The 23,698-nt window shown below is 34.3% G+C and overlaps 1 protein-coding gene across 1 annotated transcript in view; it reads right to left on the bottom strand.

Annotated features, from left to right (window-relative positions):
- The window catches only part of LOC127711177 (TBC1 domain family member 10A-like), a 35,183-nt gene that overhangs the window by 5,847 nt on the left and 5,638 nt on the right, over nt 1–23,698 (bottom strand). Inside the window, exons 3-7 of the mRNA XM_052217145.1 lie at nt 23,307–23,414; nt 18,067–18,173; nt 12,512–12,692; nt 7,774–7,848; nt 4,946–5,060 (exon numbers count right to left, since the gene is read on the bottom strand). Coding sequence (XP_052073105.1) covers nt 4,946–5,060; nt 7,774–7,848; nt 12,512–12,692; nt 18,067–18,173; nt 23,307–23,414 — 586 coding nt within the window. The remainder of the gene's footprint in view (nt 1–4,945; nt 5,061–7,773; nt 7,849–12,511; nt 12,693–18,066; nt 18,174–23,306; nt 23,415–23,698) is intronic.

Consider the following 23,698-nt stretch of genomic DNA (forward strand, 5'->3'; position numbering starts at 1 on the left):
TATCAAATCATACCTGAAACTATCTGAAATGGTGTAATTTTCTTGTATACTAGTATTACAAGAAATGCTGATGTTGTTATAATGGCCTAGCAATGATGCAACATATATTTTTGAAGGCTGTACGGTTGCCTGTAATTGCTTACATCCACTTCATTTGAATTTTGGTGGATAGTTGTCTCATTGGCAATCATACCACATCTCCTTATTTTTATAATAATTACACATGTCTAATCTATAATAAGCTATTAACACAACGTAATGTTTTGCCTATTTGTTATTTTGATAATGCAAATGTTACACTTAAAATAGTAATACTTTAACATGTAAGTGATATTCAAAGTCAATGAACCATGACTGAAGGTACAAGGCTAAACAATCTCTATGGAAATGAAAGGTGCCAATGCTTGTTCACCTGCAAACCAAATACCATTGACTTTTCATAAGTCGTTCCCTTTAAACAAACCTTAACACAAATTCAATTTCTAAGTCAATGAACCATAATGAGGGGGTGGGGTTATATAATATCCATGGAAATGAAACTTTTGAATACCAATACGTTCGCATACCAAATAGCTTTGACTTAAGATTACTGGTAATTTTAAACTGACATAATCATAATAATCACAAACTCATTCATGTAAACTAAGTAAAAGTTTCAAAGTCAATAGATCATGCATATGACTGAGGGGTGAGGACCAAATATCCTCTATGGAAATGAGACGTACTAATGCTTCTACACCTACATGCCAATTATCATTGACCTACCACTATTGGTTTCCCTAATACTTACCTAATCGAAAACTAATAAATGAAATTTCAAAGTAACATAAGTTTCCAAGTAAAAAGAGCATGATTGAGGGGGCGGGGCCAAATAATCTCAATGGAAATTAGAAATGAAAAAGTTTATACAACTGCACACCAAATATCATTGACCTACCACTAGTGGTTTTCCCTAAACTGACCTAATCACAAACATATACATGTAAACTATGCAAAGTTTCAAAGTCAATAAACCATGACTAAGGGGGTGGGGCCAAATATTCTCTATGGTAATGAGATGTGCCTATGCTAACACAACTACTTACAAAATGTCATTGACCTACCAGAAACCAGACCTTATCACAAAATCACAAACTAATACATTGTTGATTCCGCCAAAACAGCATGCCTATATATATATATATATGTCTCACTTTTTGACTCTGTCAAGGCAAGACAAAAATTGCAACAAATTTAATACAAATATTTTGTCCATCTTTTTTTAATATTCTTCATTTCTTAGATATATCAATGCTGCGTTCACACATAATTCGAATTCGATTCACATTATTAACTGATTTGAATTAGTTTAATACGCATTCGAAACGTCCAAAAGTAAATTCTACTTGGAATTGCAATACACGTCAAAATCGCTTTACTGTGAATGCAGGGGTTAAAATTAACATTTGGTACTGGACAGTCCAGGACCTTTGACACTCCAAACTGAAAGGTCCACAACCTAAATTCCAGGTCCTGCTTTTACTTGAAATAGTTCATAACTCAGTAAGATACTTTAATGTGCTTTTGGTGTTAAGTTAGCTTGTTTCATTGTCAGTGTCACTGTCGTTTAACTTGTTTAATAATAAATGATATTGTCTTGTATATTAATTTATGAATTCAAATAATCTTTTTTTTTGTATTAGGAAGGCTGAGGGAGGCTGAGGGTATCACTGTGGGTGGGTGTGTTGTCTCAACAATTGATTATTTATTACTAATTATACCATTATATTAAACAGTTCAAATTCAAAACTGTTTAAGTGTATCATATCTAGTTGCACTTTATATTATATTAGCTAGTTCCTCTGTGAAAATAAAGTAAGAAACTTCCTGATTTTTATAGGCCCTTCAAAATTGAGAAGAAATTACCTCATGGAATTGTAGTAATATGTTTAAACAATAAAAACATCTACATGTAATATCAATATTTATTAATGATAAGGAAAATACTGTCACATTTTATTGGTTTTTGACATGAAAATTTGTGAACTAAAAGTAATTTTGAGTTTCTGTATAAAATATTTCCTGCTTTTTCTTTCTTTTCAATATATCTTTGGTTTTCAATTCTAGAGTTTATGTTTCATCATGATAGATGTATTTTGTCTCATGCCTGGAATTATTATATTTTTATTGTATTTGATCGGCAAACCCGGAATTACCCTTATCCGCCCCCGGAATTAGATCCGGTATTATAATTGTCTTCATTTCCGGTTTATGGCATCCATTGTTTTTCAATGTTGTTTTTGTCAGTCAGATACGATTTACTCGGATTTACACATAACATGTTGGCGATTTTCGGTATAAAGCTAGCGGTTGAACAAAATGATTATTATCAGAAATCACCAAATTTAAAACGTCCTTGATTTACGTTTTGTCGACGAAGTTAAAATTACCGCCAACTGAGACTTCAACTCCGTGTCATATTAGTCACAGCCGTTATACAATATTCCTGCGCTTTGTGCCATTTGGCAACTGTAAACGACTTGTAATTAGAGATTTTCGGCGATGAAATAATTCATGCAATTGTTCTTTGACATCTTGGCCAAAAGCACAGGGGATAATAAACTACATAAGGATTTCTATTGAGCACTACTTCCTATGTGCAACTTCAAAACTTTTGGGTGGTTCGACGATCATTTAAGGTTTTTCTGGTCATATTTTTTGTATTCCAGAATTAAAAGTATGAAAAAAGTGTTCAATTAGTTATAAATAACATAATAGCCAGCCAGATAATAACAATGGCACATATTTCAGCATTTATTGGGTAGAACACAAATCTAGGGTGCTCGCATAAAGCAGCTTAACTGCTTAAAAACTAAATCATCAATCAGTTAAATACTAAAAATGATAAAAAAAATATATTTTCACACTTTTGCTTTAGACATAATTTCTTAATCATTAAAAAGTTTCACTAAAATTTTAGGAAATTCCATGAAAGTTTCACTATTAAGTAATTGACGCATAACAAACTTTATCTCCAGCTTGTGTCTACTTCTTAACTGGTAAAAAAAGTCCTTTCATTAGTAAAATATGAAAAAGAATTTCAAAATATTAACATTATTCTGCTTTGGATACTGTCTTATGAACATAAAAAAGCTTCTGTCCAAATCAAGTAAAAATGAAGGTTTGACAAAGTTATTGACGACTGTTAACTGCAAAAAAACTATGTCACTTTATCTGTAAAATACAGAAAAATTAAAATAAATATTTTTAAAATTTTGCAATGGATACTGTCTTATGGTCAATCCAGTCCCCTCCTCTCTGACCTTAAAAGTCACGCCCATTCTGACTAAACCAGTCTTGACCAATGGCTGCACTTGAATTCTCTTCAGTGTAGTAGAGGTGTAAAAATGTTTCTGTCTAGTGTTTACAAATTTCAAGAACACGAACGGAAAATATGCGTTGACATTCTAACATTTGCATGAGAAACATACCCAGGGACTTCAATTAGTTGATTAAGAATTTTAAAATTGTCACTGAATATAGTCTTATGTTTTTGGGGTAAAGACATGTTGCACAATCAGCACGTGGCAATTGTTTTTTTTTACATTTTTCAAATTAACACGTGATTATCTTGAAGGCTCTAGATCTTTTTTATTGGATTCAGCAAGTTACAACAGCAACCAATGGAAATCATTACCACGTGGATCCGAAATTCTCTCTTTATCCGCCAAGGGTGGAGAGGAGGGGACTGGATCGTAATCCTTGGCTATCAAAGATGGTCAATAAGAAGTCTCTGTCCAAATTTCATAAAATTCCATTAAGGTTTGATAGTTGTTGATGTTTAAAAAACAGATATCGCAGACTAAACCTAAAACCTAAATAACACTATTCTGTATAACTTTGACATCTAGAAATAATAATGTTCTCTTGAAACTATTTTGAATATACAACCTTGACCTCTAGAAATAACAATGTTCTCTTGAAACTGTTCTGAATATATAACCTTGACATCTAGAAATAACAAAAAATAACAATGTTCTCCTTGAGTGACTCTGAGTAATATTAATGCTACTCTGATTATAATTTGACATCAGCAAAGAAAAACACTTCTCTCCAACCTTTTCTGAATAGTATCAAGGCTACTTGAATATACTTGACACATACATGTAGATAATACATGTTGTGAAGAATTATTCTGAATTTCCCCCTGACACCTAGAATATAACCTTGACACCTTGAATATCGTCTAAAATCCAGACCTTCTATGGCCCAACTTGCACAATTTCAAGTTATAAATACTTATATGAAAAGAAAGCAATATGAAGATCATGGAGAACCAATAATTTAAAAATTTGGACACCAGGATGTGTACGATTACATTTAAATCCTAGAACAAAAAGATTCTTCTCAAAAACAAAAAATAACTTTTTCTCAAATTTTTTTCTTATTCAAATTTTCATTTACCATAATCATGATAATAGGCTATGTATAATCCCTATAAGTACAAAACCTGCACATCCTTTTGGCCACAGAAATCACGAAAAAAAATGTATTCACTTGTGGAAAACTAACAGTGAAATTCCAGATATTTCAAGTTGTTTGTGATTGTTTGATGTATTTCCATGGAAAAACCGGTTTCTATTATCAAGTAGAAGTTGAAAATATTTGTAAATGATTCTAGAACACTTCACCAGTGTAAAATAAGCCAAAATAACAAACGTTTGTCATTAACCAGTAAAAGGTATAGAACATGTAAATTGCAATATATACAGTGAGTGTGTGTGGAAATTCCATGCTTAAAAGATATTACAAAAATTACCTAAGTGAAAAGTAGATATTAAACATACATGTCAGTTGCTGATAAAATAGTCAAGAAGCAGGCTTTGATGGACATTTTGCACTGTACCAAGTGTGAAACAGTGTAGTTTTGATTATGTTGGGTTTCAAGTGACAAATAAATACTAACCTTCACACAGAAACATATCCCACACACGTAACACACATCCCCATGGCAACGTTCTAGTAAATACACACATAAACCACTCAGTCATATACAATATTGGCTCCATTTTCTGCTTTTTCTGAAAAAAAATCGGCATTTGAACAAATGCATCTAACTTTGTAGAAAAATCCTTAATGTTAACAAATGTTATAATCAAGTACAAAATACCTGGCAACTGTATATTCTGCATGTTTCTGGTAACTGTAATACTTTATATTCCTGGTAACTGTATATCCTTTATATTCCTGGTAACTGTAATACTTTATATTCCTGGTAACTGTATATCCTTTATATTCCTGGTAACTGTATATCCTTTATATTCCTGGTAACTGTAATACTTTATATTCCTGGTAACTGTATATCCTTTATATTCCTGGTAACTGTATCTCCTTTATATTCCTGGTAACTGTAATACTTTATATTCCTGGTAACTGTATATCCTTTATATTCCTGGTAACTGTAATACTTTATATTCCTGGTAACTGTATATCCTTTATATTCCTGGTAACTGTATATCCTTTATATTCCTGGTAACTGTATATCCTTTATATTCCTGGTAACTGTATCTCCTTTATATTCCTGGTAACTGTATATCCTTTATATTCCTGGTAACTGTATCTCCTTTATATTCCTGGTAACTGTCATACTTTATATTCCTGGTAACTGTATCTCCTTTATATTCCTGGTAACTGTCATACTTTATATTCCTGGTAACTGTCATACTTTATATTCCTGGTAACTGTATATCCTTTATATTCCTGGTAACTGTATCTCCCTTATATTCCTGGTAACTGTCATTCTTTATATTCCTGGTAACTGTCATACTTTATATTCCTGGTAACTGTATCTCCTTTATATTCCTGGTAACTGTCATACTTTATATTCCTGGTAACTGTATCTCCTTTATATTCCTGGTAACTGTCATACTTTATATTCCTGGTAACTGTATCTCCTTTATATTCCTGGTAACTGTGTATCCTTTATATTCCTGGTAACTGTCATACTTTATATTCCTGGTAACTGTATCTCCTTCATATTCCTGGTAACTGTCATACTTTATATTCCTGGTAACTGTATCTCCCTTATATTCCTGGTAACTGTCATACTTTATATTCCTGGTAACTGTATCTCCTTTATATTCCTGGTAACTGTCATACTTTATATTCCTGGTAACTGTATCTCCTTTATATTCCTGGTAACTGTATATCCTTTATATTCCTGGTAACTGTCATACTTTATATTCCTGGTAACTGTATCTCCTTTATATTCCTGGTAACTGTCATACTTTATATTCCTGGTAACTGTATCTCCTTTATATTCCTGGTAACTGTATCTCCTTTATATTCCTGGTAACTGTCATACTTTATATTCCTGGTAACTGTATCTCCTTTATATTCCTGGTAACTGTATATCCTTTATATTCCTGGTAACTGTCATACTTTATATTCCTGGTAACTGTATCTCCTTTATATTCCTGGTAACTGTCATACTTTATATTCCTGGTAACTGTATCTCCTTTATATTGTGGGTAACTGTATCTCCCTTATATACCTGGTAACTGTATCTCCTTTATATTCCTGGTAACTGTCATACTTTATATACCTGGTAACTGTATCTCCTTTATATTCCTGGTAACTGTATCTCCTTTATATACCTGGTAACTGTATAACCTTCATATACCTGGTAACTGTATCTCCTTTTTAATCCTGGTAACTGTATATCCCTTATATTCCTGGTAACTGTATCTCCCTTATATACCTGGTAACTGTATCTCCTTTATATTCCTGGTAACTGTATCTCCTTTATATACCTGGTAACTGTATCTCCTTTATATTCCTGGTAACTGTAATACTTTATATTCCTGGTAACTGTATATCCCTTATATTCCTGGTAACTGTCATACTTTATATTCCTGGTAACTGTATCTCCCTTATATACCTGGTAACTGTATCTCCTTTATATTCCTGGTAACTGTATTTCCCTTATATTCCAGGTAACTGTATCTCCTTTATATACCTGGTAACTGTAAGGCTCCGTGTTGAAGACCGTACTGTGACCTATAATGGTTTACTTTTATAAATTTTGACTTGGAGAGTTGTCTTATTGGCACTCATACCACATCTTCTTATATCTATTGACTATTTCCTGTTGCTATAGTCACTTAACAGATGTTTGTGTATTGACTATTTCCTGTGTCCATGGTTACTGACCATATGTTTGTGTGTTGACTAGTTATGTTTCTATGGTTACTGACCATATGTTTGTGTATTGACTATTTCCTGTGTCCATGGTTACTGACCATATGTTTGTGTATTGACTATTTCCTTTGTCCATGGTTACTGACCATATGTTTGTGTATTGACTATTTCCTGTGTCCATGGTTACTGACCATATGTTTGTGTATTGACTATTTCCTTTGTCCATGGTTACTGACCATATGTTTGTGTATTGACTATTTCCTGTGTCCATGGTTACTGACCATATGTTTGTGTATTGACTATTTCCTGTGTCCATGGTTACTGACCATATGTTTGTGTATTGACTATTTCCTGTGTCCATGGTTACTGACCATATGTTTGTGTATTGACTATTTCCTGTGTTAGTGGTTACTGACCATATGTTTGTGTATTGACTATTTCCTGTGTCCATGGTTACTAACCATATGTTTGTGTGTTGACTAGTTATGTTTCTATGGTTACTGACCATATGTTTGTGTATTGACTATTTCCTGTGTCCATGGTTACTAACCATATGTTTGTGTGTTGACTAGTTATGTTTCTATGGTTACTTACTAGATGTTTGTGTATTGGAAGGGAAGTCTTCTTCAGTAAACCAAACAGAACATCTCCATCTACTTGTACAGCTTCCTGAAATGATAAACATGATTAAATTGGAAGTAATCTACGTGTACAGCCTCCTGAAATCATAAACATAATTAAAGTGGAAAGTAATCTACACTATTTAATATATATGTCAATATGGTCGAAGTACCTTGAGGGATAGTCCACCACTCATAGTATACATGTTTATCTCCATGAAGATTAAAACATCATCAAAGTTTAAGCATTAACACTAGCATACACGAATTAATATAGGTCTGTTCAAAACATGCTGTTTAAAATACTAGCAATTTCATTCAATTAAAATCATCAAAATAATTAATTTTGTTCATATTTTTCTAGTCAATTGATTTTCTAAAAGTTCAGTAAGCAGGGGGTATAGTAAAACATCAAAAATAATTCAGATAATAACACAAAATAATAGGTGCAAAATAGCATCATGTGGTTAAGATTCTGAGGATATGTCAATAAGTCCTAAAAAGAGGTTAAGGTGGAGTTGCTTATACAAAACAGGTACCACCCAAAAAAACCAACAGTGAAGTTTCATGACTTGCTAAAGGAAAACCCCAAAAATTATTTGGATAAATATGATGTAGGAGGCACTCAATAGCATTATAAGGTTAATATTCTGATTAGGTCTTAGAAGGAAAAGGGAATACAAACTCTGTCCAACAGCATTATAAGGTTAATATTCTGATAAGGGCTTAGAAGGAAAAGGGCATACAAACTATGTCCAATAGCATTATAAGGTTAATGTTCTGATTAGGGTTTAGAAGGAAAAGGGGATACAAACTCTGTTCCTTTGCTTTTTGTGTTTTTTGCAGTACATATACTGATTTTGTGCCATGGATGGATACCCCATGTCCTTTCTTTTCTATCTGGTTAGCAGATATGGCAAAGTCCATGTCATGTCAAAGAAAACCCAAAAATCATTCGGATAAAGAAAGGAAATATGTGCAAACAGATTGCTGATACAGAATTAGAAGGACAGAAGAACCAAATGACAATTGGATAGACAAACTCCCTAAACAACATCACCAGCTTCAGAAATATCATAAAATGGGGGTTATAATAAACAGCTTGGACAGACAGACACCCCAAGCTATATCGCCTGCTTCAGAAATATCATAAAATGGGGGTACATAATAAACAGCTTAGACAGACAGACACCCCAAGCTATATCGCCTGCTTCAGAAATATCATAAAGTGGGGATAATAATAAACAGCTTGGACAGACAGACACCCCAAGCTATATCGCCTGCTTCAGAAATATCATAAAGTGGGGGTAATAATAAACAGCTTGGACAGATTGACACCCCAAGCTATATCGCCTGCTTCTGAAATATCATAAAGTGGGGGTTATAATATACAGCTTGGACAGACAGACTCTCCAAACTATATCGCCTGCTTCAGAAATATCATAAAGTGGGTGTTATAATAAACAGCTTGGACAGACAGACACCCCAAGGTATATCACCTACTTCAGAAATATCATAAAGTGGGGGTTATAATAAACAGCTTGGACAGACAGACACCCCAAGCTATATCGCCAGCTTCAGAAATATCATACATAAAGTAGGGGTATAATAAAAAGCTTAGACAGACAGACTCTCCAAATGATATTGCTAATAAAGCTATATCGCCTGCTTCAAAAATATGATAAAATGGGGGTTATAATAAACACCTTTAATGACTTCACACATTTAAAATAAAGGAAGCTCTAAAGAGCAAGCTCACATACTCCATACCCTTAACATAGCTAAGTTGATTGTTGTTTGCTTAAACTCCAGTGGCAAACATTAATGCACTGTTCAAGATGAGAACAAATTAACAGTTAATAAAATAGGTAGGTCCTGTAATAGATGTAGACTGGGATGAAAGACAGGAAATTTATTTGCAATGCCACTGATAAATGTTAGTATATTAATTAGATGGGGACAGAAATTTAGCCCTTCTACAAAACTCCTCAAAGAGTTGTTGCAAGGGTAATTTAACATGCAGTGAACATTGCACTCTTACTTCAGACACCATTGGGGTTCATAATTAAGATGGATATCATTAAAAGTCCTCCTTCTAAAAAAAATGATACCACATTTGAGTTTAAATTGATTATTGAACTCATCTGAAGTTTGGATGAGGGAAAAACATTTAAAAGGATGAAGGTGCTATCCTGACGACAATAAGTAATATGGGATATTTTTGCTTAAGTGTTAAATCTTAAAAAGTGGTCTACCATTTCAAGCTTTTTCTGATTATCAATAGAAAAACAAAAGATATGGGGTATCCATCCATGACCTAAAATCAGTACATGCACAGCAAATAACACACAAAAAGCAAAGGAACAGCGCTTTTATTACTGTTCTTCATCTCAAAGTCACACTGAGGCCTTCAACACGAAGCAAAAAAAACCAAACTCATTTCAGGTTTTATAGAGTGGAAACATTCATTCAATTTCAAGAGGATCTGATTTAAAATGAAGGCACTATCCCAGCAACAAGAATTAATATAGGACATTTTTACAAATCCGCCTTTCACAATTTTATTTTTTTTTATTTCAGATATTGTTACCATATAACCCATTCACAGCTTTGATGCATGGAAACTTTCATCCGAATTTAAAGTGGATCCAACAAAATATGAAAGGGATATTTTGGCATCAACAGAGTAATAATGGACAGACAAGCAGGTAGACATTTCAGATGTTGGCCTCCCCTTTAAAGGAGAGTTAGCCAATCATCACTTTACCAAATGTACTTCTGCAATATGTGTAAACTTGATGAAATTCAGAGTAGTTTAATGACTGAAGGAAGGAAAATTCAAACCTAGAAATATAGGGCTGTTGTGGGGAATTCAGACCTAGAAATATAGAGCTGTTGTCAGGAATTCAGACCTAGAAATATGGGGCGGTTGTCGGGAATTCAGACCTAGAAATATAGGGCTGTTGTCGGGAATTCAGACCTAGAAATATAGGGCTGTTGTCGGGAATTCAGACCTAGAAAAATGGGGCTGTTGTTGGGAATTCAGACCGCGAAATATAGGGCTGTTGTCGGGAATCCAAACTTGGAAATATAGGGCTGTTGTCGGGAATTCAGACCTAGAAATATAGGGCTGTTGTCTGGAATTCAGATCTAAAAATATAGGGCTGTTGTCTGGAATTCAGATCGGGAAATATAAGGCTGTTGTCAGGAATTCAGACCTAGAAATATAGGGCTGTTGTCGGGAATTCAGACCTACAAATATAGGGCTGTTGTCGGGAATTTAGACCTTGAAATATAGGGCTTATGTATTATGACATTACACTTATATAGCAATGGCTATAGGTTGAATAAACACGATCTATACACATCGTATTTATCTACTTTACCCAACAGCTGTCAATAAAAATAAGCATTTTAGGTGGGTTGGGCTGAGCTTTTTTATACTGACACACGTAAGTCAAGGAAGTGAGAAGTCCAGAAAGGTTCCAAATATAAAGAAATACATCTACTTTACATGTTTCAAGAATATGAGGGCAATGAACTGATTATTTCCAGTTTGAAGACCAAATTCAGCCAAAAATTGTGAAAAATTAGAATTTCTGTAATTTTTCTACTTACATGAGCAGAACAATGGGTGTCACATGTGGAGCAAGATCTGCTTACCCTTCCAGAGTACCTGAGATCACCCCGTTTTTGGTGGGGTTCCTGTTGCCCAGTCTTTAGTTTTCTCTGTTGTGTTTTGCACACTGTTGTTTGTCTTTGGTGGTTTTTCTTTTTTTGCCACAGTGTTTCAATTTGTTTTTTTGACTTGTGAGTCCGACTGTCCCTTTGTTATCTTTTGCCTCTTTTTTTTGAACAAAATATACTTTCAAAGACTTCTGTAGCAAGGAGTGTTTACCTCCAATGGTACCACTGTGGATTTTAAATTGCTTCCAAAGGACCACTGTTTGGCAGGACAGAGAGAACTGTACCTTCAAGCATTCCATCAACATGAGGGTTAAGAAATAGGTCACAAAAATTATAGAATGTTAGAAGACAAGGCTTTATACTACTCTATATCTAGACATATATACCTACCAAACCAGAAGTTAGGGGACAACAAGGCTTTATACCACTCTATATCTAGACATATATACCCACCAAACCAGAAGTTAGGGGACAACAAGGCTTTATACCACTCTATATCTAGAAATATATACCTACCAAACCAGAAGTTAGGGGACAACAAGGCTTTATACCACTCTATATCTAGACATATATACCTACCAAACCAGAAGTTAGGGGACAACAAGGCTTTATTCCACTCTATATCTAGAAATATATACCTACCAAACCAGAAGTTAGGGGACAACAAGGCTTTATACCACTCTATATCTAGACATATATACCTACCAAACCAGAAGTTAGGGGACAACAAGGCTTTATACCACTCTATATCTAGAAATATATACCTACCAAACCAGAAGTTAGGGGACAACAAGGCTTTATACCACTCTATATATATCTAGACATATATACCTACCAAACCAGAAGTTAGGGGACAACAAGGCTTTATACCACTCTATATCTAGAAATATATACCTACCAAATCAGAAGTTAGGGGACAACAAGGCTTTATACCACTCTATATCTAGACATATATACCTACCAAACCAGAAGTTAGGGGACAACAAGGCTTTATACTTCTCTAGACATATATCATGTATACCTACCAAACCAGGGCTATAATAACCAGGAAGATACTTCTCACAAATAGATACTAGGCACCAGAAAGCTTGCTCAGCTGGCATATGCATCAGTAAGATGGCTGCTATTGGCCCCTGAGCTTGGCAGTACCCATCATGTGGATTGTGTATTGTGTAAGCTTTCAAGATGTAGAATAAATCTTCTTGGCTGAAATAAAACATGGAGAGTTGTCTCATTGGCACTCATACTACATCTTCTTATATCTAAATAAATTGCTTCGCCGAGCGCAGCTGGATACGACTGCAGAGGTCCAACCCTGAACAGTTGGGGCAAAAATGGACACAATATTCGCGTTTGATACAGTTCTGAATTTGGATTGTAATTCAATATTTGACTAATACTGTAAACCAGGAAATTTTCGCGGCAGTTTTATTTTCGCTATTTTCCCGGTAAGAATTGAAACGCGAAAATAAAACGATCGCGAAAATTTCATGGAAACTCTATTCATATGATGAAAACCATTCATGTACATATATGAATCGGATATGTATTGGACCACTGTATAACACCCGAGTTTGAATACGACAGATCTATTCCTCAAATCATAAATATATTTCCAAATGAAAAGCAATGATAGAAATCCTGACTTTTACTCAAGTTAATCTTTTAAAACATGGAAGACATCCAAAGCAATCGGACAATACGGATATTGTTTTGTTAACAACACTCGCTACAGATATGTAAATGACACCTGTCAATCAGTTCTAAAATCATTACCTCATTGTATCTGCTACACAGATTAATCAGATTAAAAGTTCGATTATTTAGCATTAATCCTGACAGCATTTAATTCACTCTTAATTATGTCTTCTTTACTGTTTATTGTGTGTGTGTTTTTAAAGGCAAACATGACACAACTTTTAATCTCCTTTAACATTAATGAACCGAAAACAAAAGATTTCTGATTGATTTTATCACTTGATTTACGATACATGTAAAGTAGACTTGCTACATGTCTCTTCCTAATTTTCTTTCAATTTTACCCCTTTAATAATTTTACGGCATTAACTAATAGATTTCAATTATACTGACACCTGCTTTTCTCCGAGGGCAATCAGTATACTGGCAGTTTTCAGTAAACATATAAATTAGTAAAAAAGAAATAAAAGAAAGGAAATTGAAGCAAGTCTACATGTAAAGCTGTTCACTTTCAGAAGCATTTATGAAAATATTTATATAGGCCACTGGGATATCGCCAATTCAAAACGGCGCGAAATTAGATTTTGTTAATAAATCGCGAAATAAAGACGGCGTGAAAATTTCCCGGTTTACAGTAATAGGTTTCTGAGACAGAATAACTGCAGTCAAAGAACTTAGAATTGGTTATATGATTTGAATCTATATTCAATTTTTTGCTTTTGAGCAAAACACTTTGCTGTTGCGAATTGACCCCCCCCCCCCCCCCCTTTTTTTGAAGGATTTTCTTTTTGATTTCTGAAATCTTGAGGAGAAAAAATTGTCCCCCCAAACCCCCCACCACCAATTTTTTTTTTACCCCCCCCCCCCCCCCCCCCCCCCCCCGCCCCCTTTTTCCCAAAGAAAATTCAATTCAAATTTCCATTGGAGTTTGCAACCATAATTACCCATTTAAATACATCATAAAAGTCTTAAAATAGAAAATGACATACATAATCATAGCTAAAATTAATTTACTTTAAATTATCAAAATAGTAACTTCTGAAAATGAATTGACAGCTAATCACATCAAGACAATACACAAATTCTTTATACATAATTTAAAAGCAGTGTAAGGGAGGTAATTCAAAGTTGTGTTTGAATTACCTCCCTTACACTGTAATTTGTACTTAAGTAATTGTCCATTAATCAGGACACCCTTGTTTTTTCTCACTTTTTAGCCCCTAATTCCTAAACGGTTTGAGCCATAACCCCCCAAAGCCAATCCTAACCATCCCTTTGTGGTATGTAAACTTGTGGTATAATTTCAGAGAGATCCATACACTGTTCCACAAGTTATTGTCATGAAACTAGAAAAATGCTTATTTGGGCCCCTTTTTGGCCCCTAATTCCTAAACTGTTGGGACCATAACCCCCGAAATCAATCCCAACCATCCTTTTGTGGTTATAAACCTTATGTTTAAATTTCATAGATTTCTATTAACTAATACTAAAGTTATTGTCCGGAAACCAAATGTCTTCGGACGACGACAACTTGATACCAATATAGGACCGCAATCGGCGGTTGTATAAAAACTATAAATCCTGTTGGCTGAAGTAAAACATAAATAAAACTATAAATCCTGTTGGCTGAAATAAAACATAAATAAAACTATAAATCCTGTTGGCTGAAGTAAAACATAAATAAAACTATAAATCCTGTTGGCTGAAATAAAACATAAATAAAACTATAAATCCTGTTGGCTGAAATAAAACATAAATAAAACTATAAATCCTGTTGGCTGAAATAAAACATAAATAAAACTATAAATCCTTTTGGCTGAAATAAATACAAGAGTGAAAATGTCATACAGTGTTCCAGCTAGGATTTCAAAAGGGTAGGGTGCCAATCCTGAAAAAGGGCATTTAACGTGTGATATGATAATATGAAAAGGGCATGTTTTAATAAAGATTATAATCAAACATTGTTTGTTCATTGAATCACTGGTTATAAATATACAAGAACAACATCATTAGCCCAGAGAAAAACTATCTTTCTACTTTTTAGGCTGAAAACTTATCAAGCAGCTTGTGACACAAGTTTTAAATCATTGCTTGGCACAGTCAAGCTTTATATGCAGTATTTTTTGAAAAATGTCCTGCTTCATTCTGTTTCTATGGTCTGACACACTTTACAAGTTTCACCTTTTTACCTTTTCTGTGCTTAATGGCAATACAGCACAAAACAGCTGTAAATGCACAATGTTAGGATATAGTGAACAGAGAAAATTTGGATTGAAAATAAAAAATACAGGAAAAGATGACCAAGGCACACTACCAACCCTGCTACTAAGACCCTCTTTAACTTTTCCCATAACTCAAAACACCTAAACATATAAATTCTAAAGCCAGAAGTATGAAGACATATTTTATAATATCTTAGTAGGTTACTCAATGCTAGGAAAAAATAAGATTGAGTTATCTTTCTTTATTTGGGTGTGCTCCTTCTTTGGAGGATAATAAACAGTACGTAGAAGATGTAAATACGATCAACAATATGGCGGCCGATTTTGTTATTTTCGTATAAAAAATGAAGGCAGTCAATGAAAAATACGTCTTAATTTGCTATTTATTTCACGGAAAACAATAAGAGCAATGTTTTTAACGAGTTGATTATGGTTTTCGACTTTCTGTCAATTACGTTTTCTCCATGAAACTACGGTAAACATTGCTAATTGTGCCCAAGTTGTATGAACATTTTTTCAAGTTCAAAGAACAAATGCCGACTGACCGATTCTATTTGAATGAATTAATGTTGATGATCATTATTATAAAATGACCCATCAAATAAACGGATTACCTATAACAACAGATTATGACACCTGTTGTAACCGTTGATTAGCTTGGGGTCGTAAACAAAGTTATATACTTGTCGCCAGGTAAATTTTCGTAATTAGCTGATCATATCAATATGAACAAAATAATATACCAATCGATCTTCAAAAAAGGCAGGGCGCCCTGCAAACTGTAAAAAGGGCACAGGGCGGCACTCGGGAAAGGGCGGGCGGACCACCCTGTGAAAACGACCTAGCTGGAACACTGTCATATAAAGACTACCAGACAGAAATGTACATCTAACCATCTTTCTATTTATAGTTTTATACCTATTGCTTATAGTATATAAGAAACAGACTTAACCAGGAAAACCAAACATTGACCAATGAACCAAGAAAATGAGGTCAAAGTCAGATGAACCCTGCCAGACAGACATGTCCACCTTACAATCATTCCATACACCAAATATCGATCTACTGCTTATAGTAATTGAAAAACAGATCAAAACACAAAATCGTAACAATGACAAATTTCAATGAACCATGAAAATGGGGTCAAGGTCAGACAGACATGTCCACCTTACAATAATTCCATACACCAAATATAGTTGACCCACTGCTTATAGTAATTGAAAAACAGACCAAAACACAAAATCGTAAAATATTCACAAATTTCAATGAACCATGAAAATGAGGTCAAGGCTAGACAGACATGTCCACCTTACAATCATTCCATACACCAAATAAAGTTGACCTACTGCTTATAGTATTTGAAAAACAGACCAAAACACAAAATCGTAACATTGACCAAAGAAACACGAAAACGAGGTCAAGGACAGATGATACCTACCAGACAGACATGTATACCTTTCAATCATTCCATACAACAAATTTAGTTGACCTACTGCTTATAGTATTTGATTTAAAGTGCTTGTGAGCACTGAAGGGTAACGATTGCTTTTATTTTGTAATTTTGTGAGTTTAAAATACAACAATGAACTGTACTTAGCTAGGCAAAATTATAAATTTGGAGGTATCTTCCTTTGGTAATGATTGTACATTTGAAGGTGAACCTATTTATATCACAGATTCATACACTATGCATTACTTATGTAAATTTTAATAAAGAAAATTCTTCTTGACAAGTATGGTAATTCAAATCCACATCATATTGACTGGAATGACCACTTCACTGTACTATTTTGTTTGGACTATGAAAGGTCGTGAAAAAACTTGGAAGATTTAGATATCAAGTCAGTACCATAGGGTTTTGATTGCATTTCATGCAATCTTTACCCAAAAACAGACCAATTAACAAAACATTAACACTGATCAATGAACCATGAAAATGAGATCAAGGTAAGATGAAACCTGCAAGACTGACATGTACCCCTTACAATCATTCCATACACCAAATATACAAACTACTTATAGTATCTGAGAAATGAACCTAATCACTTATCACTGATTCATGAAATGACGTTGAGGTCAGGTGAAGCCTGTCTGGAGGACATAAAAACCTTGAAGGAACATGTATACCAAATATAGATATCCTATTATAATAAGTGAGGAACTCTCATGACAAAAAAACTACACATTTTTTTAAGCAGTCAAACATGAAAACAAGTATACCAAATATACAAACTACTTATAGTATCTGAGAAATGAACCTAATCACTTATAATGACAATGAACCTATGACAAAAGAATCAAAAATGTTTGATGTTACAAAATTTTTGGTTTTGCTGACAGCCATTTATACTATTTTCAAGCCTCCTCTGGCAGTAAACAATTGCCAGTTACATTATTTGGATCAAAGGTTAGGTTTTATACTCATAATCTCCTTCAGCAGTAAATAATTGCCAGTTACATTTTTATTGGGTCAAAGGTTAATTTACATACCCATAATCTGCTCTGGAAGTAAACGCATTAGGAGATGGGATTGTCAGAGTTTCATTGTTACTAGGGTCAAAGGTTACATAACATACCCATAACCTGCTCTGGAAGTAAACGCATTATGAGCTGGGATTGTCAGTTTCATTGTTACTAGGGTCAAAGGTTATGTTACATACCCATGTCCTCCTCGAGCAGTAAACATTTCATGAGCTGGGAATTGTCTGTGTAAATCTTTTTTGATATCATCTTCCCACTGAGGTTTAATAGGTCTTTTCAAATACTCCTGTAAAATATTACAACATTAAGATGAAACTTTGTCTGTCAGTATGATCATGTAATTGCATTTAGTTAAGATGCTTTTTCACTTTTCACAAAATATCATTTGTGTTTGCTAGCAATGTCCCAACCAATTCATCATGAACACTAGAAGCTCTTATCATGTTTCAAACTAATTAGCACTTGTATCAAGTTTCAAACTAACTTGTACTGGTATCAAGCTTCACACTAACTTGTACTGGTATCAAGCTTCAAACTAACTTGTACTGGTATCAAGCTTCAAACTAACTTGTACTGGTATCAAGCTTCAAACTAACTTGTACTGGTATCAAATTTCAATCTAACTTGTACTGGTATCATGCTTCAAACTAACTTGTACTGGTATCAAGCTTCAAACTAACTTGTACTGGTATCAAGCTTCAAACTAACTTGTACTGGTATAAAATTTCAATCTAACTTGTACTGGTATCAAGCTTCAATCTAACTTGTACTGGTCCAAATTTCAATCTAACTTGTACTAGTATCAAATTTCAATCTAACTTGTACTGGTTTCAAATTTCAATCTAACTTGTACTGGTTTCAAATTTCAATCTAACTTGTACTGGTATCAAGCTTCAAACTAACTTGTACTGGTATCAAGCTTCCATCTAACTTGTACTGGTATCAAGCTTCAATCTAACTTGTACTGGTATCAAGCTTCAATCTAACTTGTACTGGTATCAAGCTTCAAACAAACTTGTACTGGTATCAAGCTTCAAACTAACTTGTACTGGTATCAAGCTTCAAACTAACTTGTACTGGTATCAAGCTTCAAACTAACTTGTACTGGTATCAAGCTTCAAACTAACTTGTTCTGGTATCAAGCTTCAATCTAACTTGTACTGGTATCAAAATTTCAATCTAACTTGTACTGGTATCTAGCTTCAAACTAACTTGTACTGGTATCAAGCTTCAAACTAACTTTTACTGGTATTAAGCTTCAATCTAACTTGTAATGGTATCAAGCTTCAAACTAACTTGTACTGGAATCAAGCTTCAAACTAACTTGTACTGGTATCAAGCTTCAATCTAACTTGTACTGGTATCAAGTTTCAATCTAACTTGTACTGGTATCAAGCTTCAAACTAATTCGAAACACTTGTATCATTGCTGGCTAAACAAGTAGCATGCATAGCAGCTGCGACACTGTCTTCAATAGAAGCTGAGAAACTCATTCAAATTATCCTTATTGGTATAACAGTTATCAAGATTTAAGCTTTTTGAAATTCATTATATACATTTTCTACAAAGTGTACAAGAATGAGAGAAATTCCATTAGAGATAATTAAATTTATATATGCAGAAATTCTCTGATTTGTGTATGTCAAATATCAACATTGTAGTCATAGTAAAATATCTAGGTCAATCATGGCTTGGTCTATTCTGTTCAACAGGTATGCTTATAATTCAAGGGGTAAATGTATTAAATATTCTAGGGGCTGTATTGACTGAAGTAGTTGTTTTGCTCTGGTAATTTCCAGGTATCAGGTGTAATTGTCCTGGACGTTGGCCACAGTTTCCTCTTAAACAGAAACGCACCAAAATGTAAATTATAAGTCCAAAAGTCTCTTTGATGAAAAGAAACTTAACAAATTAAATGTGGATGGGACAAAAAATGAAATTGCTATCCTGTTGGCAACAATTATTATTTCCATGGAATATTGTGAAAGTTGAAGGCATCCCTTCAACATTTTTATGGATAAAGTTGAGTAAGTTGATCTGTGTCACAGATGACAATGGATATTTTCCAATTGTCATAACATAAATCTTATACGCTTTTCCTTGATAGTGACATCTCTAAATGAGACTTATCATCAAATGTTCTATATTCTGTATTTAATCACCCATAATTCTCTCATCTTCAATTTTTTTTGCCCATTTTCTCTATTCTTGTTTTCAATTTTCAAACATTTTCCATATTCTGTAGCATATACAAACCATAATGTTTTAAAGTATTCGTGCAATAACTACCTTAGTCCTATTATGTTAACCTGCTACTAAAGAAAGGTTGGTTTTCTTATTATGCACAAGTGACTAAAGCCCTCAAAATCCTAGCTTAAATCCTGTTTAATCTTCAACCTTTGAACTCAGGTGACTAGCTGTCTCATTGGCAATCTGACCACATCTCCTTGTTATATATATGAGCAACATGACTGGTGGTATATGTGGAGCAGGATCGGCTTACCTTCTGACACACCTGATATCACCCCATACTTTTAGTACATGGTTTTTATTGCTCAGTCTTTAGTTTTCTATGTAGAGTTTTGTATCACCCCATACTTTTAGTACATGGTTTTTATTGTTCAGTCTTTAGTTTTCTATGTAGGGTTTTGTATCACCCCATACTTTTAATACATGGTTTTTATTGCTCAGTCTTTTGTTTTCTGTGTAGGGTTTTGTATCACCCCATACTTTTAGTACATGGTTTTTATTGCTCAGTCTTTAGTTTTCTATGTAGGGTTTTGTATCACCCCATACTTTTAGTACATGGTTTTTATTGCTCAGTCTTTAGTTTTCTATGTAGGGTTTTGTATCACCCCATACTTTTAGTACATGGTTTTTATTGCTCAGTCTTTAGTTTTCTATGTAGAGTTTTGTATCACCCCATACTTTTAGTACATGGTTTTTATTGCTCAGTCTTTAGTTTTCTATGTAGGGTTTTGTATCACCCCATACTTTTAGTACATGGTTTTTATTGCTCAGTCTTTAGTTTTCTATGTAGGGTTTTGTATCACCCCATACTTTTAGTACATGGTTTTTATTGTTCAGTCTTTAATTTTCTATGTAGGGTTTTGTTGACAGTCTTTTCATCATATTTAAATGTTGCCATGGCGTTGTGAGTTTCTCTTTGATGTATTTTCCTTTGGTATCTGTTTTCCGCTTTTATTACAAGTCCCCCTACATAAAAAAAAATGGCCCATTTTTTATTTTTCTAATTATCTAACTGATCTTTGGTTTTGATTAGTGGAAACTTTTATCCAAATCTAAAGATCAGACAAAAAATGTAGGTGCTATCTTAGCGAAAACAAAGAGATGAAAGATGGATGTGGTAAAAAACATAATACATGCTAAATAGGATATTACACAGTTATGTGAAAGTATCTTCCTTCCTACAACTTGCACAATTATCTTCTTCAAGTAAAATTTTTGTTTGAACTCTTTTTCAAAATATGAAAATTTTACATAGTGAAAATTAAAATTGACATTTTTTGTAATAGTGGAGGCAAAGTTTGGAGGTGATTTGGGTCATCAACCATAATTCTTAAATGGGATTTCTACAAGTTCTAAGGCATTAATATTTCCTAAAAGTTGGAGAACAATTGGTCTCATCCTGGATTTCAGAATTTTTTAATTGAGTTTGGGTTGTCCAATTTTTCGAAAAAATTCTCAGGAGATAGAAATTGACATATTGAACATTTTTAAATCGCCAGTTTTGCCCATACTGCTTTAGTTTTGAGATATAAGCCAAAAACTGTATTTTAACCCATTGTTTTATTCTTAGTAACAGCGGCAGTTATGTTTGTTGATGGAAGAGATCACCAGATACAATTTTTAAACATGATGCCCTAAGGAACATCCAGGTGAGTTTAAATTCCCTAAGGAACATCCAGGTGAGTTAAAAAAATAACAGACAGCTTTGTCATTCAATAATATAACCTTTCAAGAATGTATCCTGGCCTTAAATGCCGAGCGGCATGAAGAGGATAGGTGAGGTGAGGTGATAACCTTTCAAGAATGTATCCTGGCCTAAAATGCCTAGCGGCATGAAGAGGATAGGTGAGGTGAGGTGATAACCTTTCAAGAATGTATCCTGGCCTTAAATGCCGAGCGGCATGATGAGGATAGGTGAGGTGAGGTGATAACCTTTCAAGAATGTATCCTGGCCTTAAATGCCGAGCGGCATGATGAGGATAGGTGAGGTGAGGTGATAACCTTTCAAGAATGTATCCTGGCCTTAAATGCCGAGCGGCATGATGAGGATAGGTGAGGTGAGGTGATAACCTTTCAAGAATGTATCCTGGCCTTAAATGCCGAGCGGCATGATGAGGATAGGTGAGGTGAGGTGATAACCTTTCAAGAATGTATCCTGGCCTTAAATGCCGAGCGGCATGATGAGGATAGGTGAGGTGAGGTGATACTTCTTTTGTCTTCTGTTCCCATTCGTGTCCTGAAACAAGACCAGATTTTCGTGCATGTGGTATTCTTGCAAATTTGGCATATACATCTTCCTATGCAAATATTTAAAATATAATAAGGGTGTACGCCTTTACCTGATATATTTCTGTATCTTGTTCCAATAAGAAGTAACTACCACATAAATACTGCCATGTGCTTGATCTCAGGGAGGGGGAAATACCTTTACCTGATATCTTCCTGCATTCTGTTCCATTAGGAATTTACTACCACATATATAAATACTGCCATGCCCTTGACCTCAAGGATGGGGAAATACCTTTACCTGATATCATCCTGCATTCTGTTCCATTAGGAATTTACTACAACATAAATACTGCCATGCCTTGACCTCAGGGATGGGTAAATACCTTTACCTGATATCTTCCTGCATTCTGTTCCATTAGGAATTTACTACAACATAAATACTGTCATGCCCTTGACCTCAGGGAGGGTGGAATACCTTTACCTGATATCTTCCTGCATTCTGTTCCATTAGGAACTTACTACCACATAAAAACTGCAATGCCCTTGACCTCAGTGAGGGGGGAATACCTTTACCTAATATCTTCCTGCATTCTGTGCCATTCGGAACTTACTACCACATAAATACTGCCATGCCCTTGACCTCAGGGAGGGAGGAATACCTTTACCTGATATCTTCCTGCATTCTGTTCCATTAGGAGTTTACTACCACATAAATACTGCCATGCCCTTGACCTCAGGGAGGGGGAATACCTTTACCTGATATCTTCCTGCATTCTGTTCCATTAGGAACTTACTACAACATAAATACTGCCATGCCCTTGACCTCAGGGAGGGGGGAATACCTTTACCTGATATCTTCCTGCATTCTGTTCCATTAGGAACTTACTACCACATAAATACTGCCATGCCCTTGACCTCAGGGAGGGGGGAATACCTTTACCTGATATCTTCCTGCATTCTGTTCCATTAGGAACTTACTACCACATAAATACTGCCATGCCCTTGACCTCAGGGAGGGAGGAATACCTTTACGACATCTTTCTCTAATCTAAAAAATAAATAAACATCCCACTAAAAACACATTATTGCATTATATTGTAACAGACATGACAAGGAAAATATTTATTCCAGTTGCATTAGTAATTCCTTTATATATTTTTCAACACCAATTTAGAGTTACACATATTTTACATGTACATTTGTTATAAACAACTGTCTATTGTTGAAGGCTTCATGTTGCCCTTTATGTCTCTTTTGGTTATTTAAGCATGAGAAAGAAATGTCTTAAATCTGGCAGTTGTCAGTTTTTTAATTTTTAGAAAAAATACTTTT

Source organism: Mytilus californianus, unplaced genomic scaffold (genome assembly GCF_021869535.1).
Source record: "Mytilus californianus isolate M0D057914Y unplaced genomic scaffold, xbMytCali1.0.p SCAF_8, whole genome shotgun sequence".
Taxonomy (NCBI): Eukaryota; Metazoa; Mollusca; class Bivalvia; order Mytilida; family Mytilidae; genus Mytilus; species Mytilus californianus.